Below are 24,091 nucleotides of genomic sequence, written 5' to 3'. Positions count from 1 at the left end.
ATCCAAGCGTAGAGAAGGGTTCCAAATAGTTGCGTTCGATCCTGTGACTTCTGCTCGCCATGTAATTAATTGTAAGCTGCTTGGTTAAATACAGGGTGAGGCCAAACTAACTCCCAGATTTTAAAGGTTAGTGTAAAGAACATAATGTAAAAGTACATGGGATAGAGCTTATGTTTTGGAATATTAGCTAGACATGCATTATGTCAACCACTAAAGGTCGACGTGCCTTATGTCAACACATGAAATGGGTCGAACCTGCCTCAGGTCAACATGGTTGGAAGGTTGCCAAGCATTCGGTCGTCATGGGTTGACGTTTCGTCCCGAATGTTGACATGCTTCGGGCACGGTACCTTGCTACGCTTGGCACACTACTCTATTCTTCCCCCTCGCCCTAGTCAAAATACTGCCTGTCGGCACATGTCATCTTAAAAAAAAAAAATAATAATAAACAGTGAAAACCCATGTTGACTTTTTGACCTAACCATTGTTGACCTAATGCTTGTGTCAACCTTCCAACCTTCGGCATTTTGACCCATTTCACGAGTCAAACTAAGCCATGTTGACCTTCAGTGGCCAACCCAACGCATGTGGATCTTCTATGTGTCCACCTAACACCTGTATAGCATTCATGGTTGGTTCCCTGTAGGTGTTTGCAGACCTCATCTCCCAGATGGCCCTGTTGGATGTAGAGGCTTTTCACAAAGTTGATAAGGACTTTTCTGCCCAGTGCTTCTTAAAAGCAGCCAGACAAAAGATTCTTCGGCGATAACGCAGGGAAAAGACCAAATGAGTGATGTGAAACTTTTCAAATAGACTACAAACCATGTAGAAAGTCACAGTCTGAATATGAAACTTAGGCTGTGTACACACGGGGGCAATTTTGTCTGAGCGACCATATTGCCCGCGATGGGAGTGTGCACCGGCGATATATCCCGTTTTCTCCACCGTAGTGATCGCTGGTCACAGGAACATGCTCCTGCGACCAGCTGATTTCCACTGCCAGGCTTCTCCGCCAGTTTCTATTTCATCAGCGACCATCTCTGGTCCCTGATGCAAACAGGACAGTGAGCGATATATCGCTCGGCGATATATCCCCCCATGTGTACGGGGCTTAAAATATATTCCATGCAGTCTCTGATTTACTAACATTTTGAATGGCATTTAAGTGGTGTACGCATTATCAGGTATCGTCCGTTCTGTGGCCACACCCAAGAGCAATTGACGAAATACTCTGGAATTTACAGCATGCACAGATGACAGATGGATTGATACTGACTCACAGGACTATGTATCTAACTATACAGTGCGTACACACTAAACCAGGGGTGGCCAAACCTGTCCTCAAGATCTACCAACTGGCGCCAATTGCTGAACCCAGCAAGTGTCCAACAGAATGAGTAGGATCCAGACTTTAAGACCCTTTTATAACCAATACCGGTTAAAACCATGTAAAAATGACGGCTCCTGCAATGTACTTTCACTTTGAGCTGTGATAGTTTTTAGCCCACAAACTCTCCACCCCAGCCCCTATCTGTTCCTACCTCCAATCTGTCTTCACAGCTCCCTCTCTCCATATGCAGCAAGTTTGAAACAGATCTGTGTCCCTGCAAAAACTGCTTTCACTTTGTTAGCACTTTTACCACAGAAATTAGTAAATTTTCCCATTGAGTGGCCTCTAGTGGTAGCAGTACTTCCCCTCAGAGGTGAGGAGTGGCTAGCCGCTCATATATACATAGATTGGTTACACAGGACTTAGTCCATATGCATTCTGGTTCACTCTTAGTGAACTGAACAAATGGGCAGTGTTTGCGCAAAGTCATTTCAGCGCATGTGCAAACCCTGACTGCGAACGGACTCAATGGGGGTCTGCTATTTGCATGGACACTCAGCTTCGCAGCTTACAGAGTCAATTAGAATCACCCCCAAAATCCGCTGCTTGTAACTGGACAACCTAAAATGAAACCGTGCAAAATGTCTACACACAAAACATTTCAGGTTACCAACAGCAGAAAAGTCTAATTGATCTGCGCCACGTTTTTCCGTATTACCTCACTTCCTGATATAGTCGTTCCTCTGCTCTGTCAGGCGATATTAGATGGCCGTCTTATCAAATATTAAAGAGACAACAGAACACAGACTGCTGGATACAAGCGATTGCCTGCACTGTGATTCCCAAGTGTAGTTTAAAAGCTTCATGCATTTCACCCCCCCCCCCAACCAGTTCTCCACATCCCACTAGTGTGAACTAGTTGAAATAACCTCAAGTCCCATATTTATTTCTGGTGCCCGATGTCATTTTTCGTGAAAACGGACTTGTTTGCAAACTACTAGATGTTAACAGAATTTGGATTGTCATATTCAAGGGAATGGGTACATTGGGTCGACATACTGGAAGGTCGATAGGTGTCTAGGTTAACAAAAGAAATAGGCCGACAATGGGTTTTTCACCCGAATGTCGACAGTCAACATTGACACTCGCCATGCTTTGGGCACACTATTTTATTCTCTAACCACGCCCGTATGGATGGTAGGGCATGAAATACCGCCTGTCTGCTAAAAAAATAATAATGGAAAAACCCCATGTTGACCGTTTGACTGTCCATCTAGACACCTGTCGGCCTTCCAGTATGTCGACCCAATGACTGCCGACCAACATCCCTATTTAAGTGCATCACTATTGGTGTCTAATTAGAAGATTGGCGCTTTGATTTGCAAGTAAAATGATTGGTTCATAGCGGATAAGAATCTACATAATAACTTTTCTAAAAAAAGCCCAGGGCCACTGAACATAATCCTATAGAGTGTAAGCTTGCGAGCAGGGCCCTCCTACCTCTATGTCGGTTTGTTTCTAGCCAGTTTGTTTTATCACTGCTGTTCCCAATTGTAAAGCGCAACGGAATACGCCACGCTATATAAGAAGCTGTAAATAAATAAATAAAGACATTACACACAAGAAAGAAAAGAAGAGTAGTAGCAGCGCTAAAAAATGAAAAGTAAATGTTGAAGTTTGGGGTGGTGGAGTTGCGGACTTGATTGTCCCAATGATGATAATAGAAGACAAGTAGTTTCCAGGGCTGGTCCGGACTGCAATCCAAAGTATTGGTGGTGGTGGAGGAGGGGGCAACAGCACTCCTGATGCATTTCGCCGCTACAGCAGCTTTATCAAAGGTATGTAGATACCTTTGATAAAGCTGCTGTAGCAGGAAAACGCGTCAGGAGTGCTGTTGCCCCCTCCTCCACCACCAATACTTTGGATTGCAGTCCGGACCAGCCTAGGAAATCACTTGTCTTCTATTATCATCATTGGGACAATCAAGTCCGCAACTCCACCACCCCAAACTTCAACACCCAGGTACCTGAGGATAACACCATCTGTCCTAAACCTACTCCAGTGGATTTCGGTGATTTGTGCCAACTTGGGCCGACCACGTGGACATCAGGACATTCCCAACACTGTGTGTGGAGCGGTAACTATACCATCTTCTATCCCCCCCAACTGGGCACAATAGGAACGGACTCTCCATAAGCTGCTATAGTGTGGAATAGGGCACACCTATATTGTGCATATATGCAATCATTTTTATTATACATGTTCATGTCTTTTTTTATTGTTTTATACCTTCAGTAAAATATTTTGTGTAAAGATCATCCAATTCTTAATATTTTAATTTCATTTTTAGCGCTGCTACTACTCTTTTCTTTTTTGGTTACCTTACAAGACTAACTAACCTGTTTTAAAAGCAGCTGCTGGGAGGCCACTACCCCCTAGATCCCACTACCCCCTAGATCCCCCCCTCATTTGGGGCGGGCTCACCCCACTTTTTTTCTGGTTGTATTACACACAAGAAACCTGCAATCACAGCAATTGATTCACTCCAAAACAACCCTTCACAGACATCTGCAGATCACTCGCGCAAGATCAGGATTGTAGCTTAGATCCATTCCAACAGGAAACGTTTTTGCCCTGCACCAAACACTACAGAAATATGAGCTTAATCAGGGGCACTGCTGACTGAGCTATCTGCAACCGTCCTGTAACGAGTGCAGATTAGACACCGCACGATGCCCTGTCCCGCTACCACACAGCGGGCGATAAGGTGACAACCAGAGGCAGAACTTGCTTTTTATTTTCAATTGTAAATTTCCGAAGATGGGAGTTTTTTCACATGGGATGTTGCTAATGGGCAACCAGACACCATCTTCTAGAACAGGGCTGGGCAACACCGGCCCTCCAGATGTTGAGGAACTACACATCCCAGCATGCCTTGCATCAGTTTCAGCATGGCCACATAGCAAAACTAATGCAAGCATCCTGGGATGTGTAGTTCATTAACATCTGGAGGGCCGGTGTTGCCCAGCCCTGTTCTAGAAGGAGCTAAATAAATTGGTTGCCCACAGTAACATGTGAAATATGGGGGGGGGGGGGGGGGGGGGAGACTTCTTAGAGCAATAGACACATTGTGCCACCAGAACCACACATCGCACCCACCAGCATAACCCCTTTTCTCTCTGCATATGTCCGATATCTTTTGCCGACACCCACAATACGGACGCCGTTATCCCGACTACCATCAGGAACAAGAACCCACACTGTCAGTATGCGGGTTAGGTTTAGACCAGGCATGTCCAATCTATGGCCCTCCAGATGTTGTAAAACTACAAGTCCCATCATGCCTTGCCACAGTTTTGCTATTAGGGAATGCTAAAACTATTGCAAGGCATGCTGGGATGTGTAGTTTCACAACAGCTGGAGGGCATAGTTTGGACATGTCTGGTTTAGACACTAGAGGGAGACTTTTATCCCTTTCACTCCGCGTTGGTGACATGTTGAGGTGTGATGTGAAAGTACCAAAACGTAAAACCCATGTCGACCAACCCGGCAGTTCAACCTAAGGAGGGTTTAAACCCAGCTTGCCCGCTGTATAATGGGACACTCAGGTTTATTGTGAAATCGCTGAAGCCAGGTTGGTGCCAAGTTTGACCCAGCTATGCAGGGCTTAAATTGGTCCTGGAGAGGTGGTGGAACTCTGTTCCCCTAACACTGACCCCCCCCCCCCCCCCCCCCCAATTAGACCAGTGCCATGCAATTTGTGCCCTACCACCCGGAAAGGGATAATGGTCCCACAACAGATATTAGCACAATCGTATACACATTACACCGCATGTAGTGCCCTTGATTTATATTAAATCACACAGTAATGCCCCTTATACACATTAATGTCCACAGTTGCTCATCTTCACTTTACACTACATATGCCATTCAGGACTGTTCCCCCTCACTCTAACCCCTGTGGCTATGCAATGTTAAAGGGGTATTAGGCTACAGGGAGGGAGGGTAGGCATACTTACTTGACCCCTCCCAGGATTCGGGATCCTAGCGTTGGTATTCTGAGTGTCGGCACTACAACCGCCAATACGCATAAGTATCCTTTGAGGAACATTACACTTCAATCCCCCCTTAAAGTCAAAGCTTCTATATTATTTGTATTGCAGGCGAAAAAGATTATTCAATGACATAGTAGAACAGATCAATCAACAATGTGACTGTCTCTACCACACAAAGACCATTGGAAAACCAGACCTTCAGACGACGCAGAACTGACATACACAGTGTAGCAGTATAAGGTGTCCGGCTAATTCAGACTACATTGTCTACTAATAGAGCAAGGGGGATACATGAAAGCCGTATTTAGGATACCAGCCTTATTAAGCTCGGAGTGCAGGCTAGATGGAAGATAAATGTCCCGGGGTCTGTGGCCCGATGGCATGAACGGGACTTTTGTCTGAGTGGCATTCCTTTCCCCATCCCCCCACTCCTATTCTTGCCGATTATGTGGCCGACAGCAGGACAACAGGAGTGGAGAGGAAACTGCTGCCTATGGGAAACAGCCTTCCTACCTTCCTTTATGGGGAGGGAAGACAGCTGACTGTTGACCCCACATTGCCTACTGTCACTTGCAATACTATACATGTCTGAGCAACAGTTACAATAAAAATATATAGATCTAATAAAAACCTGCTGCATTTCTGGCAGGGATTGGTCAGTTTAGCACAAACAACTGCATACTGATCAGGTTTCATACTGAGAACACTGATGGGAAATAGTCACCATCTGCTGGGAATGTGACGTTTTACTCTTCGCCTCATTAAGCACCATAATCAGCGGAATATAGCTGTTGGGCATATCAGGGTGTCCTGGGGGAGGGGACTGTACAGGGGGCATGGGTCATAGGATGAACCACAATAGGTCGACCGTTACTAAGTCGACAAGCCTTAGGTCGACTTGAGCTTTTCATGTTATATTGTTTATGTTGACTTACGTTGACATGGTCACCATATAAAAGTGTACCAATTTGTTCGCCATGCTTCATACACAACGCCTCTCAATGCTCAGCAAACTATTTTGTCACTATGCCAGGGATGGGGAACCTTCGGCCCTCCAGCTGTTGTGCAACTACACATCCCAGCATGCCTTGTTACAGTTTTGCAATGTGGCCATACTAAAACACTGGCAGGGCATGCTGGGATGTGTAGTTCAACAACAGCTGGAGGGCCAAAGATTCCATATCCCTGCTCTATGCCCACTTGGATAGTAAAGGATGAAAAAGCACTTAAAAAAAAAAAAAAAAAACCCCACAAAAAAAAACCCATGGCATCCCCTTTCCTTTCTGTGCAAGTTATAAACAGGGACCTTTTAAATTTACCAAAAAAAGTTTTTAACTATGAAAGCAGGTGGCAGAGTCATGTACAGCACAAGTCCATCATTCCTTGCTTTTCCTTATGGGGCCTACACACGTAGCGATTTCAGGCCCTTTTCTGTGCGATGTTACTTAAATGTATCCACATCGCTCAGAAATTGCTGTGTAAGTAGGGGCCATAGCGATACACATGTCCGCACGTCACCATCTCCCGGCGATTAATAGCCAGCATGCTCGATAAATCTAGTTAATCGCCAGGGTTAGGGCCAGTGTTTTCACAGAGAACCCCGGGCCTAACAGATCGCTGTGCGCTGAGCGTTCTGAGCAATTTGGCATTGCTCATCTGCACACATCGCTACGTGTGCAGGACTCAGTGTGTAGGAGTGTAAGTCTCAAAAGCCTTACACAATGTTATGTAGGTCTCCCCTGGTGACATCTGACTCCATCTTGAGCAAAGCTTAAGGTCCATACACACCGGGCGACTATGCCCAGGGTGTACGGACCGCGATGATCTCATTCATCGATGTGGGGAAAGCCGCTCACTGTTGGCTTTCCCCCTGCCCGGAGCAGTCAGTGGGGAGAGGACAGCTCTGCATCGCTATGCAAAGCCGTCCTCAAAGCCGCTCATCTGCTGGTAATATGGTTTGCTTGGCAATGATGCGGGAGTGCGCAGCAACGCTCACCGCCAGGCCATATACACTGGGCGGCTTTGAGTTTTGACCGTCTTTCAGCTCAAAGTCGCCCAGTGCGTATGGGCCTTTATTTTCTTCTTAGGATCTATTACTGTAGTCTGACTACAATTAACAACTTTGCTTTGTATCTCTATCCTTTTGTAGCTTAACATAATTTTTTTTAGGTTCCCTTTAATATTAAACCGACTCGGTAATCTGACATTTGCTATTCACTTTCCAGTATCGGGGCTAGTTGGTTTCCCAGAATATCTAATTAGTATTACAAAAGAACTGACAACACCTTCTAAAGGAACAGGAATAACAGATTCCTATAGGTCATGCTACTATATTTAGTAACACAGTTGCCACTTTGCATTGACAGATTGTATCCACCTATACAGCTATAGACATATATAGCTCTAGACCAGTCCGTACTGGACCTTGTACATCTCTATGTATTATTCTGTGTTAAGGCCCCTATAGACTAGTTCAATATGACCCTTATTCATATGTTTTTGACCAATCAGGCTAATAAATCACGTGAATAGCGCCTTATCGCATGTGACTTGCCTCCAATTGTGATCAGTCCTGTGGGCGTCGTATCCAGAATTTCCCAAAGCTACCACACATATTTGCATGCAATACTTCAGCATAGTGTATCCGGCCTTTAAATGGCAACTTGTGTTTAGGGCAAATATTCAATTACCGTTGAAAAAAATCATTGTGTGTATTTTCCCAATGTTAATTTTTTCTTTTCCGGCCTATACAATTTGACCAAAATCAAAAAACATTTTGCACCCGAAAAACATTCTCATTGATACCTGGTGTGTTATCACTTGAAAAAGCCCCGTTTTGGGGAATTCGCTTCACCTGCTGCACGCACCAGGTTATCGGGGTAAAGCCATTACCCCCGATCATTAAATATAGGCCTAAAGGGTCCTACACATGGGGAGTTGTTGCTGAGCAATGTAGATAGTCAGCACTGTAGAGTGATGTGCGCTGAGCGATCTGTCACCGAGCGATCTGTCAGGGCCAGCGTTCTCAGCTGAAAACACTGGCCTTGACTGGTGAATGATTAACTAGATTTATCTCAGATATTAATCACCGAGCGATAACGGCACACGGGTCCGCACATCTATATGGCCCTACACACAAACAGATACAGGGGCATCTTCTAAGCAATCTAGGTTAGATCGCTTAGAAAACATCCTGAAAAATCGCCCCGTGCTTAGTTAATAACAAGCAGAATTATTTTTATGTCCCTATCGATCGTTCACAATCTTAAAAAGGTGCTCCAACCAATCAGCATGTGTTTGAAAAATAACAAAGCCGATTGGCTGGAGAACAATTAAAGATTAGCAACAAATAGGAATATCACTTATAAAAAAGGATTTTGGTACTCACCGATAAATCCATTTCTCTGAATCAGCAGGAGACACTGGAGTTACATCGGGGTTTAGAGCTGGGAATGCTGGGAGCTAGGCACTACTAATTTGTTTCAGGGCAGGCTGGCTCCTCCCCTCTAAGACCCATCAGACCCCCAGTTAGGAAATTGTCCTACTAGAGGAGATGGTGACAAAAAAACTTAAGTATAACAACTTGCATGCAACAAACATATACAACCGAATGAACAGAACCGGGCCTGAAACAGCCACACAACGAGCAGGATCCATGAGCTGGGAGGGCGTCCAGTGTCTCCTGCTGATTCAGAGAAATGAATTTATCGGTGAATACCAAAATCCTTTTTTCTCTCTATCATGCAGCAGGAGACACTGGAGTTACATCGGGGAGGTTCCAAAGACCATTCCCCGGGAGGGAGAGCTCTGGGGATCCTGCAACACCAAAACGACCGAAGTTTGTCGCCGGTGCCGCAAACGTATCAAATTGGTAAAAGCGAACAAATGTGTTCACTGATGACCATGTGGCTGCTCTGCAAAGCTGAGAAGCCGAAGCCCCCCGCCTGGCAGCCCAAGACGTGCTTACTGACCTGGTCGAATGAGCCGTCAAAACCGAGGGAGGCGTCTTTCCTGCGTGAATATACGCTTGACGAATTGTCAAACGAATCCACCTGGCCAATGTTTGTTTTGACGCCGGCCATCCCCTGCGAAAGGCATCATATAAAACAAACAGGCAATCTGACTTCCTGATAGATGCGGTTCTTTTTACATAAATCTTTAAAGCTCTGACTACGTCTAAGGAGGACTGAGACAAAGGAGCTCCTTGAAAAGAAGGGACCACGATAGGTTGATTAATGTGGTAGGAGGAAACAACCTTAGGTAGAAAGGACGGATGAGTCCTTAATTCTGCTCTGTCCTCATGGAAGACTAGGTACGGCGCCTTGCAGGATAGTGCACTCAGTTCGGATACTCGCCGTGCGGATGCCAAAGCGAGAAGGAGTACTGTTTTCCAGACAAATTTTAAGCCCACTCCTTCCAGAGGCTCAAATGTATCTGATTGGAGAAAAGCCAGGACTAAGTTTAGGTCCCAAGGAGGGGCCGGTGGAACAAAGGGAGGCTGAATCCTAAGAACCCCTTGTAGAAACGTTTGAATCTCAGGAATGAGGGCCAACCTCCTCTGGAACAGTATAGACAGTGCAGAAATCTGTACTTTAAGTGACCCCAAGCGGAGGCCACAGTCTAGACCAGCAGTTCCCAACCTTTTTTCTCTCCCGTACCCCTTGATTAGGCTTTTCATTGATGACTAACCCCTTCCTCTCAATTTGAAATATAGACAATACTTACAAGTGGAGCGGAAGTGAGCAGTATGCGTATACTTATCAATGTCCTTATATTAAGGAGTAGCGGAGGATTAGTATACGGCCAGGAATCGTGCCCTTCCATGTCTGGCCGCTGGTTGTGTATGTCTCCAGGGTTCCCACGAACACCTGTAGGATTAATGCCACTGATTCCTCCACCTGTGTCAGCGCAGGGTAGATGATTGCTAATGTCGGAGGGCAGCTCCCAGTGGATTGCCGGTCAGGCAAAAGCACAAGGAGACGCTGAAGACATAACCATAGGTGATACAACATGGTTCGTCTCCATGGCAATGGGTCTTCTGCCATCAAAAGACTTTTTCATCTTCCGCCATTACCAATATTATTTTCAAGTACCCCCAACTGGTCTGCAGAGTACCCCCAGGGGTACTAGTACCCCAGGTTGGGAACCACTGGTCTAGACCCTTCTGAAGGAACAATAAAAGTCTGGATAATCTAAAGACACGAAATGGCCACCCCTTGACTGTGCACCACTCCGCGTAGGATCTCCAAATGCGGTGATAGTGAGCCGCTAAGGCTGGCTTACGTGCTCTTAACATCGTGGGGATGACGGCCTTTGGAATCCCCTTTGCCCTCAGGACTTCGGATTCAATAGCCACGCCGTCAAATGGAGAGAGGCTAGGTGCTGATGATGGAATGGTCCTTGTAGTAGTAGATCGTGTCTCTTCGGCAGAGGGAATGGTTCGTCCGCTAGAAGCTGTTGAATGTCCGAGAACCAACTTCTCCGCGGCCAAAATGGGGCGATGAGAATTGCCTGGGCCGATTCTCTCTTCAGCTTCTTTAGCACCTGCCCCAGTAATGGCAGAGGGGGGAATAGATACACAAAGTGGAACGTCCACGGAATTGCCAAGGCGTCGGTCGCTATGGCAGGTGGATCCCTCGTCCGTGCTACATATCTTGGTAGCAGGTGATTTCTTCTTGACGCCATTAGGTCGACTTCGGGAGTTCCCCATCGATCTGTTGAGTTCCAGAAATACCTCGGGATGAAGTGACCACTCTCTCGGGTGTAGGTCCTCCCGACTGAGAAAGTCGGCTTCGAGATTTTCTACTCCCGGAATGAAGATGGCTACCAGATTTACCTGCCAACTTTCCGCCCACTGCAGAATTCTGGAGACCTCTGTCATGGCTTGTCTGCTTTTCGTGCCTCCCTGTCAGTTCACGTACGCCACTGCTATCACGTTGTCCGACTGAATCTTCACTGATTTCCCTTGAAGGAGATCCTGTGCTGCGAGTAAGGCATTGTAGATCGCCCTCAGTTCCAACACATTGATAGACAATAGACTCCTTCACACTCCATCGTCCTTGAAGTCGAAGGTGGAGTACCACGCGCCCCATCCACGGAGACTGGCATCCGTTGTTAATAGGACCCAGTCCCATATTGCAAATCGGCGCCCCTGTCTTAGGTGGTCGGTGTGAAGCCACCAAAGTAAGGCATGGCGGGCTTGAGCGGATAACTGGATCAGTCTGTGTAGAAACAGATGTGACCCTGCTCCTTTCTTCAGTAGGTCCAGTTGAAAAAGGTCGAGAGTGGAAGCGTCCCCATGTTAGAGCGGTGAAGGCTGCCACCATCTTTCCTAAAAGCTGTACACACAAGTGTAACTGGACCCGACGGCGACTCAGAATCTTGCGAATGATCCTCCGGATGTCACTGATCTTGTCGTCCGGCAAGAATACTCTCTGTTCCCTTGTGTCCAGCCAGAGTCCCAGAAACAGAATCCTCTGTGCTGGTCTGAGCGAGGACTTCTTGAAGTTGATGATCCAGCCCAACCTGGTGAGAGTCTGGACCGTCAGCAGGGCATGTTCCCCCAGTAAGGAATGGGAAGGAGCCTTGACGAGTAAATCGTCTAAGTACGGTATTATAGTGACCCCTTGGTTCCGGAGGTACGCTACAATGATCGACAGTGTCTTTGTAAAGATCCTGGGCGCCGACGATAATCCGAACAGCAGGGCCCTGAACTGAAAATGGTCTTTCCCTATAGCAAAGCGTAGATAAGCCTGGTGAGATTTCCATATTGGAATGTGGAGATAAGCATCCTTGATGTCTAATGAGAGCATGAACTCGTAGTGTTCCAAGGATGCTATGACTGAGTGAATAGACTCCATCTTGAAGGGTTGATAAGAAACCATCAGATTGAGCGATTTGAGATTTAAGATGGGTCGAACTGACCCGTCCGGTTTGGGCACTACAAAGAGATTGGAGTAGTAACCCTGGTTCCTTTGGATGGAAGGAACTGGAATGATTACCTGGGAAGTCAGCAAGGTCTCTACTGCTCCCTGAAGAGCAGATCGCTTGTCCTGCGCAATAGGAAGAGCTGTGGTGAAGAAACGAGTGGGGGGAGGGAAATCGAATTGAATCCGGTATCCCTCTGAAATGAGACTGCAAATCCATGAGTCCTCTGTTAGAGAGAACCACTGGGTTCTGAAGTCCAGCAACCGAGCCCCCACCTGCAACTCTCCTAAGAAAGCTGGCAAATTGTTATGCCACTGGTTTCTGTGTTTGTTTTGGCTCTGGGCGGGTAGCGGTGGTCTGAGGTCAACCTCTGGCACGTGTACCTCTTGTGTATTGAAAACCACGCCCCCTACCTCGAAAGGAATGTTGTGGGCGAAAAGAGTGGAAAGACTGAAAGGACGGCCCCGTGTATTGACGCCTGGCCAGCGGTGGTGCTGATGGTAAGAAGGCAGATTTTCCACCAGTTGCTTGAGCTATCCATTTATCTAATTCTGGGCCAAAAAGAACCTCTCCTGTAAACGGCAGACCCTCAACTGCCCGTTTTGATTCTGCATCCGCCTGCCATGAGCGGAGCCACAACGCCCGCCTGGCTGCGTTGGCTGAAATGCGTGCGGATATCAAAGAGATATCTTTTGCCGCATCGCCCAAATAGGTAGCATCGCCCAAATAGGTAGCAGATTCTGTTCTGCCAGTTGCCTAATCTCTTCTGGAGGCATACCCGAATCCAAGCCTTCCATAATCATATCCGCCCACTTGGCATTGGCCTTGTTTACCCAGGCGGAAACAATGGCAGGTCTAAGTTGAGCCCCTGCCGCCACGTAAATAGTTTTAAGGGTAGACTAACTTACGGTCCGACGGGTCCTTTAGAGTACATGCTCCTGGTACCGGCAGCGTAGTTTTCTTAGACAGTCTGGACACCGATGCGTCCACTGGAGGAGGGGGTTTTCCATTTACCTAGGGCAGAAACCTCAAAAGGGTATACTGTACTGATGGAAAACGTTTTGGACTCTGGAAGCGTTTGTCCGACGGTTTCCATGCCGCTACCAGTTTTTCTTGGTTTTGACAGGGGAAAACTATAGAGGATTTCTTTGTGTGTCCAAAAAGGTCTAACTTGTGGTTCTGGAGCAGGATCTTCAGGTAATTTTAAGACCTGTTTCACAGCTAAAATAAGAGCTTCAACCCCCATATGGGTAGGTTCAGGCTCTGGAAGAACCTCCTGGACCTCTTCCCATTCTCCTTCCTCCATCTCATTATAAGGAGCGTGTGCTTCTTCAGAATCACCCTCCTCCTCAGAGTATACAACCTGCAGAGGCCGCTTCTGTCTTACAGGCGCCGTCCTCTGAGGTTTTTGCATGGATGAAGCCAAAGTATCCACAGACCTAGCCAGAGTAGCCACTTCTGCTAATTCAGCCGATAACTTCTCCATAGTACCTGACAAAAGCGATACCCATTGGGGTGTGGGAGAGTCACCCGCTTGAGAACCTGGAGGGGATACAGTGCAGGACTGACAAATATTTGTCTTCCCGTCCGCAGAGTACTGTGTAAATTTTGTACACTGTACAGTGTAACCTGGGGCCTCTGGGTCCTGGAGGTAAACAAACCAAAAGCCTATTTGCCCTGCTTTGTCCCCAAGGACATGAAATTACCCCACACTACTATACTGTATAGCCCAATGCTGCTGAACACCTGAAATCGGGAAAAGCAGACATTAGCAGGCTGTTCAGTGTGTGCTGCGCAAATCACATTGATTTCTCTGTGGCCGCGCCATGCCCGCCTCATAAATATAGCCCACAGGCTTACCTTATCAGCCTGCACCCTCACCTAAAATGGCGGCTTCCCGCGCTCCCTCCGGCGCGCTGAGCTCCGGCGCTTTTAGCTGCGCACCCGTCCCCTGCCTCCGACAAGCACGGACAGCGAGCACCGTCGGGAACCGGGAGAGTGCGGCTCAGTCTTTCAGTCACCATTCCCTGCACCGCGCGGTCGCGTGGTGCAGGGAATGGTGACATTACTCACCGGAGGCTTTCTCTGTGTATGACGGTCCCTTCTGTTAGGCGGCCGCAGGAACACAGAAGTCTGGCAGACGCCTTTTAATGAGGCTCTGACAGACTGCTTGGTTAAACCAAGGGCGCAGGATACCCGGACCCACGCTTTTGCTGAAGCAGGGAAGGGTTCCGTTCTCTTTTGTAGAAAAATCTCCGGAGCAGTGTAAAACTGTGACCAGCTCCCGTGGCTCAATTTTCTAACTGGGGGTCTGATTGGTCTTAGAGGGGAGGAGCCAGCCTGCCCTGAAACAAATTAGTAGTGCCTAGCTCCCAGCATTCCCAGCTCTAAACCCCGATGTAACTCCAGTGTCTCCTGCTGCATGATAGAGAAATATGCAGTTTAACGGAAGTCACCTTACTCCGCAGTTTGGGTTGGGATCGTTTGGTCTACAGCAACTAGGTCGATAAGCATTGGGTCGACATGGGTCTAGGTCGACAGTCAAAAGGTTGACATGGGGGTTTTTTCACTGTTTTTTTACCCGAATGTCAACATGGACACAGTTTGAAGTGTACCGCTTCGCTCGGCACACTATTGTATTCTCCCACCACGCCCTAGTGGATGGTAGGGCATGAAATAACGCCTGTCGGCACATGTCACCGATCTAACAGTGAAAAAAAACATTTTGACCTTTCAACTGTCAAGCTAGACCCATGTCAACCTTACTGCCTGTCGACCTAGTTGCTGTAGACCTAATAACTGCACCCGCCATAGTTCTACTTTATAAAGACAGTGCAGCTATTCTAGAATATACAAATGCAAGCAATTCTATTATATACAACACACTTTAATCTTACCTTTTGCAGACTAGTTGGATTTAACTGTGTTTTATCAATTATTTTTATTGCGACCTAGAGAGAAAAAAAAAAACGTAAGCCCTTGTGTGACATTGTGTAGCAGCGAACACACGACAACAAACCGCAGATATGAACTGGGTTAAACAATGTGCTCCTGAACGTTAGCGCACATTTCCTGGGAATGTAACTGGATACCACAACAATGACATTTCCCAGGACACACTGTTATTGAGAGGGAAAGTATAGCAGCGGAATCAGACAAAGGTGTGCGCATCGGGAGACAGTCAATGACTTCAGCAATCACTGAATTAGTTTGATAGCAAAGACAAAATAACAGTAACCAGATCATTTCTATGGCTTAGCTCCCCATGCAACAATACATTAGAGCAGTGGGCCTCAACCCTTATAGCGCTCGCAACATATGATGTTTTCAAGATTTCGCTCTGTGGTAGCAGGTGGGATAATTACCTTTTGTACCATCATCCCTGTTGATGGTACAAAAGGAGCGAAGTTGAGAACCACTACATTAGTGTTTACAGTTGAGGGGAAAACAGCTATCTTATTAAAATGAGTGGGTAATACTGAGCTTTCGTAAAATGCAAAAGTGTATTAAACTGTATTCATCCGAAACAAGACCGTATTCTACCCTTATTCTGGAATACTGAATGGTTTTTGCTACAAAACAAAATATTTAGATAGAGTGGTCTATGTTCTCTGGATTCTAATATTGATATTTGATACGTCCCCTATATCTTGGCCATCAAGTATCACGACCTGGCTATCTTTTCTTGATATAAGCATCCATGTTCTGATGTCCTATATCAGGGGTTCTCAAAACTATTTTGCTCTGGGACCCCATCAGACAGGATCCCACCCCAGCAAGTTACTGCAGAAGGTCATCACATCCCATGTGTAGTCAGCAGACAGCACATACATGGCAGCACAGTGATGGGAGGAGTCTGATATACCATAACCCATCATATCACACATGTAGTCAGCAGACAGCACATACATGGCAGCATTGTGGAGGCACAGAGTGATGGGAGGAGTCTAATATACCATAACCCATCACATCCCATGTGTAGTCAGCAGACAGCACATACATGGCAGCATTGTGGGGGCACAGTGATGGGAGGAGTCTGATATACCATAACCCATCACATGTGTAGTCAGCAGACAGCATATACATGGCAGCATTGTGGAGGCACAGAGTGATGGGAGCAGTCTGATATACCATAACCCATCACATCACATGTGTAGTCAGCAGGCAGCACATACATGGCAGCATTGTGGAGGCACAGAGTAATGGGAGGAGTCTGATATACCATAACCCATCACATGTGTAGTCAGCAGGCAGCACATACATGGCAGCATTGTGGAGGCACAGAGTGATGGGAGGAGTCTGATATACCATAACCCATCACATCACACGTGTAGTCAGCAGACAGCCCATACATGGCAGCATTGTGGAGGCACAGAGTGATGGGAGGAGTCTAAAATAACAGACAATTCAACAGATCTTTCAGACTCCTTGAATCATTGACTGAGATTAGAAGAGTCAGCCTGGAGTCGCGACCCCATGCTGAGAATGTCGGGACCCACTTTGGGGTCAGTACCCACAGTTTGAGAACCGCTGTCCTATATAATAATTAATGTACCCTGCTGTGTCTCCTCCTCTCGTCTTGACTAGTCTATTTTGCACTTAATTCAGGAGTTCTCTCCAGGACATAAAGAAACGTGACTACAAGGGGCAGAGATGAGCTACTTAGAAAATGCAGGAGGGACGTTCCAGCTCAGCAAGTTGTGGCGATGAATAGCAAGTGGCCATTAAAGCAGACATGTCCAAACTATGGCCCTACAGCTGTTGTAAAACTACAAGTCCCACCATACCTTGACAACAATTTTGCTATTAGGGAATGCGAAAACTATGGCAAGGCATGCTGGGATGTGTAGTTTCACAACAGCTGGAGGGCCACAGTTTGGACATGCCTGCATTAAAGCAAAGCAAAAGAAAAAAAAAACATATTGCTGGTGTTCTGGTGTGTATTAAATTTATTTCTTGGCTTAAGCCCCGTACATACGGGGGAGACATATTGCTCAGTTTCTCCTTTTCATCAGCGACCAGAGATGGTCGCTGATGAAAAAGAAACTGCCAGGGGGAGCCCGGCAGTGGAAATCAGCTGGTCGCAGGAGCATGTTCCTGCGACCAGCGATCACTGCAGGGGTAAAAACGGGAGCGTGCACCCAGCGATATATCGCCGGTGCACACTCCCATCGCGGGCAATAAGGTCGCTTAGCGACCATATTTCCAGCGATATTACACAAAACCGCCCCCGTGTGTACGCAGCATTAGAGTTGTACGCAAGATTGCAGAACAGTATTTACAATTTAACAAAATAATCCCAGGTGAGTTTTATCATGCGAGATCACATTTAAATTCTTCCATTACTGACCCTGCAAAGGAAAGTTAGATCTTCGCATGTCAAATCATAGAAAAAAAGTGTATTTCTACAATCCCAACAGGCGACTCCGGGAAGAACCATTTCCTGCATCAAGATTTATTCTAGTAGATTGTAAAGCCTGCAGCAACATCATTTTAATGCAGAGACTACTCATGACAAGACGGAGACTACACATGACCTTTAATGCAAAAATGCTCAATGTGAACTGGAGCGCATTTAACATTGGGAAGGAAAGCTTTAGTGAATGTACAATGAGAAGTCGAAAAAATAAACATGCTTCAGTCACATTCCAGTACATACACACATGAAATATACATGCAATCTTTTCCATGTTACATAACACCCCCTGCACGGGGGGGGGGGGGGAGGAAGGCAAATTAAACACCAAGACTTCCACACATAGCTGGCAATGTTCTTTGATGTGCTGTCATTTTACCTCTCTGCCGGTGAGAATGTGCCGGGCCAGTTTTACTTTTGCAAAATTGCCTTTGCCGATCGTTTTGAGAAGCCGGTAGTTTCCAATATGCGGCTGTTCGTCGGCGCAAGAGGCTATAGAATTCCTGTTCCGGGCTCCAGAACGCCCGGAACGAGCAGGGACATCTTGCCGACCGTCTCCATGAGAAGTATGCTGGATAATACAGGAAGAGATAATAAGCTTGGTTTTCAGTTAATGCTAGACAAAAAAAAATCCTATTATTGATTTCATTATTCAACTCCGTACAGGTTGCTTTACCCCAGTAGACTACCACTGCCTGGGAAACAAATCCAACTCATGTTAAATGCAACTACACCAGCCCATGCAATTCTTCAACTCTGTACAGGTTGCTTTAACCCCGCAGACTACTACTGCCTGGGAAACAAAGCCAACTCCTGTTAAAATGCAACTACACCAGCCCATGCAATTCTTTATAATCCAGTAATGTTGTGCACCTTAATCACCTGATTTACACCAATTCATTTAACCCTTGAGTGCCAAGTGAATGTCAAAATGGGTGTGAAACTTGCCTGTAATGTTTACCATATATATAGGAAACAAAAAATAAAATAAAAATTATATATATATATATATATATATATATATATATATATATATATATATATATATATATATTTTTTTTTTTTAAACATTTTTTATTTGAATTTATGTAACAAATGTGAGCGACGCTGGCGTTTTTAGTGTATTTTGCACATATTTTGCAGATTTTAGCACTCAAAGGGTTAAGTTTCTATTCTCACCAAATTGAAGTTAACAAATAAAAGGGGCATGTGATGAGGTTTACTAATGTTTAGGAGAATGGAAAACATTGTTACTTTTGAGCACTAGAACAGTGGTTTCCAAACTGTGTGCCTAGGCTCCCTTAGGACACTTGCAGGGGTGCCTTGGGTTGGTGGACCAAGATTAATTCATATTATTTATAGTCAATGTTCCAGGCAGAACCAGTGATTGTGGCTGCCAATCATAATATAAGGTATGTGCACAAATAGAAGCAAATCCTGTCCCTCACCAGATAACTGTGACATATAAACACAATGCATTTAATTTAATATTTTTTTTCAGAATTTCTCGATACGAAGCATTTGGCCTAGGGGTGCCTTGAAAATATTTTAATGCTCTAGGGTGCCGCGATTAAAAAAAAGTTTGGGAACCACTGCACTAGAATAACTGTATCCATATAAAGATCACTTCCTGTAACCTTACTGGAATCCTGTATCCCTTTTGTAAAATGTGAGACATTCAGATCAAACCTAGGGAAAACTTAAGAGTAGATTTTTTTTTCTAACTACTCAGTGAAGCGAACACATCCATATTCCGGCTTTACAGAAGGGTAAACAAACATTTTTATGGATGCTTATCCCGGGATCCAGGGATTTGGGATATCTTTGGCAAGGATTTCAATCTCGGAATTGGGAAATTTCAATGCGCAGGCAAATTTTAACCGATACTACCGGACAGAGCAGTACACCAACAGCGCTCAGCTCAGAGGCTACTCTGAAAACATGTTGTGTGTCCCTGTACGAACCTGTCTGCTGCATCTTCCCAGCCTCTCCGCAGTCAGCGGCCAATCCCGAAATTGAAAAAAAATGGCCCTGGACTGACCACCATGAACAATATCTGTATACTGTAATTGAACAGGTCACAAAAACCTCAAGGTTTTTGAAAACTATAAACTACAAAGATAAGTAGAGTAACAAGCGTTCAACTCCTTGTACAAAGCACCCAACAAATCCTCCCATGTGTGGCTGTGAGACAGGCCTACACTACCAAACATTGCGTACAATCGAAAACTGTCGAGGATCACAACAATCTGGACTTTTATGCTGGGTATACCTCGGAAAGATTTGGCCTCAATCCCGTCAATGTCGAACGATTGTATGTAAAGTGGGCATGTTTTGGATCAGATTCCAAACCGCGCCCCTGCTGGTCGTTTCGAAGATCCTAGATGCTGCAGTCAGGATTTGTAACAGATCGTGATCATTGTACAAACATCTCACGATCGGTTTGGTGTGTAACCCCCTACAATCCCATAGCTACTACACGCGGTTTGCATTTAAACTGGAGGCAAGAGAAACGTTTATTATTTGTAAGTGAACACTTACTAGAAAGAGCCTAAAAACTGAAATATGATAAAACCTTTAGGAAGCGATCCGTTGCTATTGGTTACTGAAAGGGGTTTATTTACACATCTGTTCAGCTTAATTCCAGCACACACAGAATAAGGCTACAGATTCCAGTAGTACGCTGGGTGTGCAAAACAATAGATCTTGATGAAAGTATAGAATGATACCTACAGCCTTTTGTTTATTTAGCAGCGTCGTTGCTTTTATCCCAGAGTCTATAAATAACCTCCACTTCAGCTATGAATACGTTTCCCAAGAGAGCATATTAGTCTCTAGTTCAAAAATCACTGTATATTGCCGAATCAATGATGAACAAGCAGAACCCCTAAACCCCTTCAATTAACTTCCAGGTCAGTCAACATCTGCCGGATGGAGACCATTGCCACCCACACCTATGCCCTTCACTCACTCTACCTCTCCAGTGAAAGCTAACCACTGGTTACCAGGGCAGCAGTAAAAGGGTTTAGTAGGGTCTATTACTGTGGCACCCTTATTACTGGCAATCACCAATACGATTGTGCTTCAGTCTGCGAGCACTATACCATTGTTCACCGCTGACTATATTCGCAGCTACTGCTTGCCGGTGTGTGAAAAAAATACAAGGTTACAGAGAGCAGAGGGAGAACATTAATGAAAGCAGTGCCCACTTTGGTCTGTGGGATGCATAACTGACATCGTCATCTGCCGGTCTCTCACCACAAAGCACTGACGCATTTCCTGACAGCCAGCTCAAGACAGGCATTGTAACCGGAGATTCTACAACAGACATAACCATATACCCCCACTAATGCAACTCCGTAATGCAGATGGGAGGTTTCCTCCAATTTACTTATAAAGGCAATAAATGACAAGATGGAATCAGAACAGGCAACAACTAATAACATGCTTTGCAAATTCCACAGGAGTCATTTCACAGATAACCGTTTCGCAGGATACTCCAGCGTCTCCATATCACATACCGTGCCGAATTCGGAACAATGACGCATTTATGTTGTTTGGGACAGCAGAAAATTTTACTTTTAGGAAATCAAATTATCTGAAGTACTTTGTAGCTCTTTAAAACATTCAGTAAAATGGGGTATGTGGAAAGGAAGAGTTCACATACCAATAATTGCACATCACACACATTCAACAAACCATTCATTAACATTAATGCAATAATACATTCACGCATGTGCAGTTGGCTCTATGGTTTGAAATGCCTGAAATATATGCATACAAATAAAACCAAACAATCAAATATAATTGGTGTCATGTAATGGCCAGAAAAATTAAGTATTTAGGTTTACACCTTAAATGGGTTCTTAGAAGTGAGATATTGCTCAAAGCACCCAAATTCTAGTTATTTTCCTCTAGATCAGTGATGGCTAACCTTGACACTCCATCTGTTGTTGAACTACACATCCCAGTATGCCCTGTATCAGTTTTAGCACAGCCAAATACTAAAACTGTAGCCGGGCATGCTGGGATGTTTAGTTCAACAACCGCTGGAGTGTCATGGTTAGCCATCACTGATCTAGATAGAAGGCGCTAGCTAAATGCCAAGTACAATCTGATTGGTAACTATGGGCAACAACTATCACTTCTAAAAACTCACACGTTAGTACATTTACCCCAAGGTATCAGAACTATACAGCAGTGAAAGGACTAATGCAGTAGGCCGCAACAATGAATAGGTCAGTGCTAATAAATTGAAATATAAATGCCTTTACTAGAGGGGACAAACCACCCATTTAAATGGATTTAAATGACAGCATCCCAAAACAATGTAAGGAGACACATTATATACATTGAAATTTACAAAGTCTGGTACTGCACACACATCTGGAACCAAAATGAAAGCACTTGCTTATTAAACAAACCATAACCATGCTACAATATATGTACATGATAGACGCAATTTATCAAGTAGAAAATAAACCGTAGGATAACCAGCACGCTGTGGCCTCCAACAGGGCACATATGCTGTCACACGGAACAGACATGTACAGGAAAATGTGGGATATTGGGGTACAATCCCCATTTGCAAAACCAGCTCTCATCCTACAGACTGGTTAACGGTCATTGGGGTACAGATATAAAGTGTGTACACATATCCCAAACTTTGTCCACAGAGCTTTACAATGGTTTCCAAGAAATTATAAAATACGAGGTACAGTATTACATTATTCACCAAGCCGTAAGAGGACCATTAGTGACTATATTATATATAAAGTAGGTACTGGAATTTTGGAACAATAAATCAGCCGTAAACATCATAGAAATATTGGCGGCTGCTTTCAAAACAAGTCAACACACTGATGACAAAATATAGCAACCATTCATATAACACAACCCTCACCGCAACACCCGGTTACCAGATGTTTTAATACTAGTGCCGGTTGTAGCTTTCCTTATTGGCTAATGATTAAGGGAGAACACAGCGACAATAAAAACAGAAATTGCCCAAAATAACCTTATTTACTAATATTTGTAAAATTAAAATGATAACATTGGTCCATATGTACTAAAGGTTTGCTGGTTATTGTCAGGACTGAGGGAACCCTATGAGGAGCAGAGGGTCTGTGACACCCAGCCACTATAACATGTCCCCAGGAAATAGGCCATCGGGTCAGCAGTGTGGCACTCTGACTGCTGTGGAACTACAGATCTCAGCATGACGTGCTAAAGCTGTGGCAGGGCATGCTGGCATGTGTAGTGCCACACTGGCTGAACTACATAATTCCAGACAGCCAGACTAGGCACATGGGAAGGAGGGCCTGCAGTCCCCCATGTACAAGGGGCAGATGTCCAGGTAAAGGGGAGCCTCACACACTTACGTTCTCCGTGTCCCGCTCGTTCACCGTGGGCAGGGGGGTCCGGGTGGACATTGTGGCCCCAGTCTAGGCGCCCTGCAGCGTAGGAAGGAGCCGGGCCGCTGAGCCTGGGAGTGGGCGGTAGTGGTTACAGTCAGATCCCCCGATGTGCTCCGTCCTTCACCGACTCAGACACCCGCGGGCCTCCCGGGGGCTCATGATGTACAGGCGGCTGCTGGGGGGGTCACACACCAGGTTCCATCATCCACGTACAGGGGATGGGGAGGGAAGGGGATCTGGGAGGAGAGCCCGGGCACCGAGCAGCCAGTCACACAGGCCCCGACTCACAGGAGATGTCACTGGGGCGAGGCTAATGGGTTACCGCGGCCTCACACGGGGCGGCTGAGAGGCTACGCCGCCAACGCTGCACACAGGGCCCGGCTCGCTCTCCGGACTCCCCCGAGCATTTGGGGGCGGTTTCTACGATGATTTCCACCCCCAACACAGAACCGCTCTGCCCCCTCCGTGCTGCTCCTACACCATCCAAGATGGCCGCCCCGCTTCCTCCGGACGGATCCTAATAGCCCAGCCCCTCCGCCGCCGCCGGAAGTGACGTCTGTCACCGGCCGCGCCCGTGATTGGGCCAGGGGGGAAGCGCGAGCTGCTTGGTGTTGCTAGGGGCGACTCTGCGTGGTGCTGCGGTCAGTCACCCTGCACAGTGGGGTGTAGGGATCTGTCACTCTGTACAGCGGGGTGTAGGTGTCTGTCACTCTGTACAGCGGGGTGTAGATGCCTGTCACTCTGTACAGTGGGGTAGGTGCCTGTCACTCTGTACAGTGGGGTAGGTGCCTGTCACTCTGTACAGCGGGGTGTAGATGCCTGTCACTCTCTGTACATTGGGTGTATGTGCCTGTCACTCTGTACAGTGGTGTGTAGGTGCCTGTCACTCTGTACAGTGGGGTGTAGGTGCCTGTCACTCTGTACAGTGGGGTAGGTGCCTGTCACT

General features: G+C 46.0%; 1 protein-coding gene across 9 annotated transcripts in view; it reads right to left on the bottom strand.

Moving 5' to 3' along the window:
• Positions 1–23,857, bottom strand: part of MARK3 (microtubule affinity regulating kinase 3) — a 74,233-nt gene extending 50,376 nt beyond the window's left edge. The window contains exons 1-3 of one of the 9 annotated variants that reach the window (XM_083167818.1): positions 23,110–23,857; positions 18,108–18,299; positions 15,210–15,263 (exon numbers count right to left, since the gene is read on the bottom strand). In XM_083167818.1, the coding sequence (XP_083023944.1) occupies positions 15,210–15,263; positions 18,108–18,299; positions 23,110–23,160 (297 nt within the window). In that variant the 5' untranslated portion in view covers positions 23,161–23,857. The remainder of the gene's footprint in view (positions 1–15,209; positions 15,264–18,107; positions 18,300–23,109) is intronic. The other 8 variants (XM_083167820.1, XM_083167819.1, XM_083167826.1 and 5 more) reach the window with 8 other exon arrangements.
• Positions 23,858–24,091: the final 234 nt, after the last annotated feature.

This window comes from Crinia signifera, chromosome 12 (genome assembly GCF_055691185.1).
Source record: "Crinia signifera chromosome 12, ASM5569118v1, whole genome shotgun sequence".
In the NCBI taxonomy this organism is placed as follows: Eukaryota; Metazoa; Chordata; class Amphibia; order Anura; family Myobatrachidae; genus Crinia; species Crinia signifera.
This window is presented reverse-complemented; position numbering and strand designations above follow the sequence as displayed.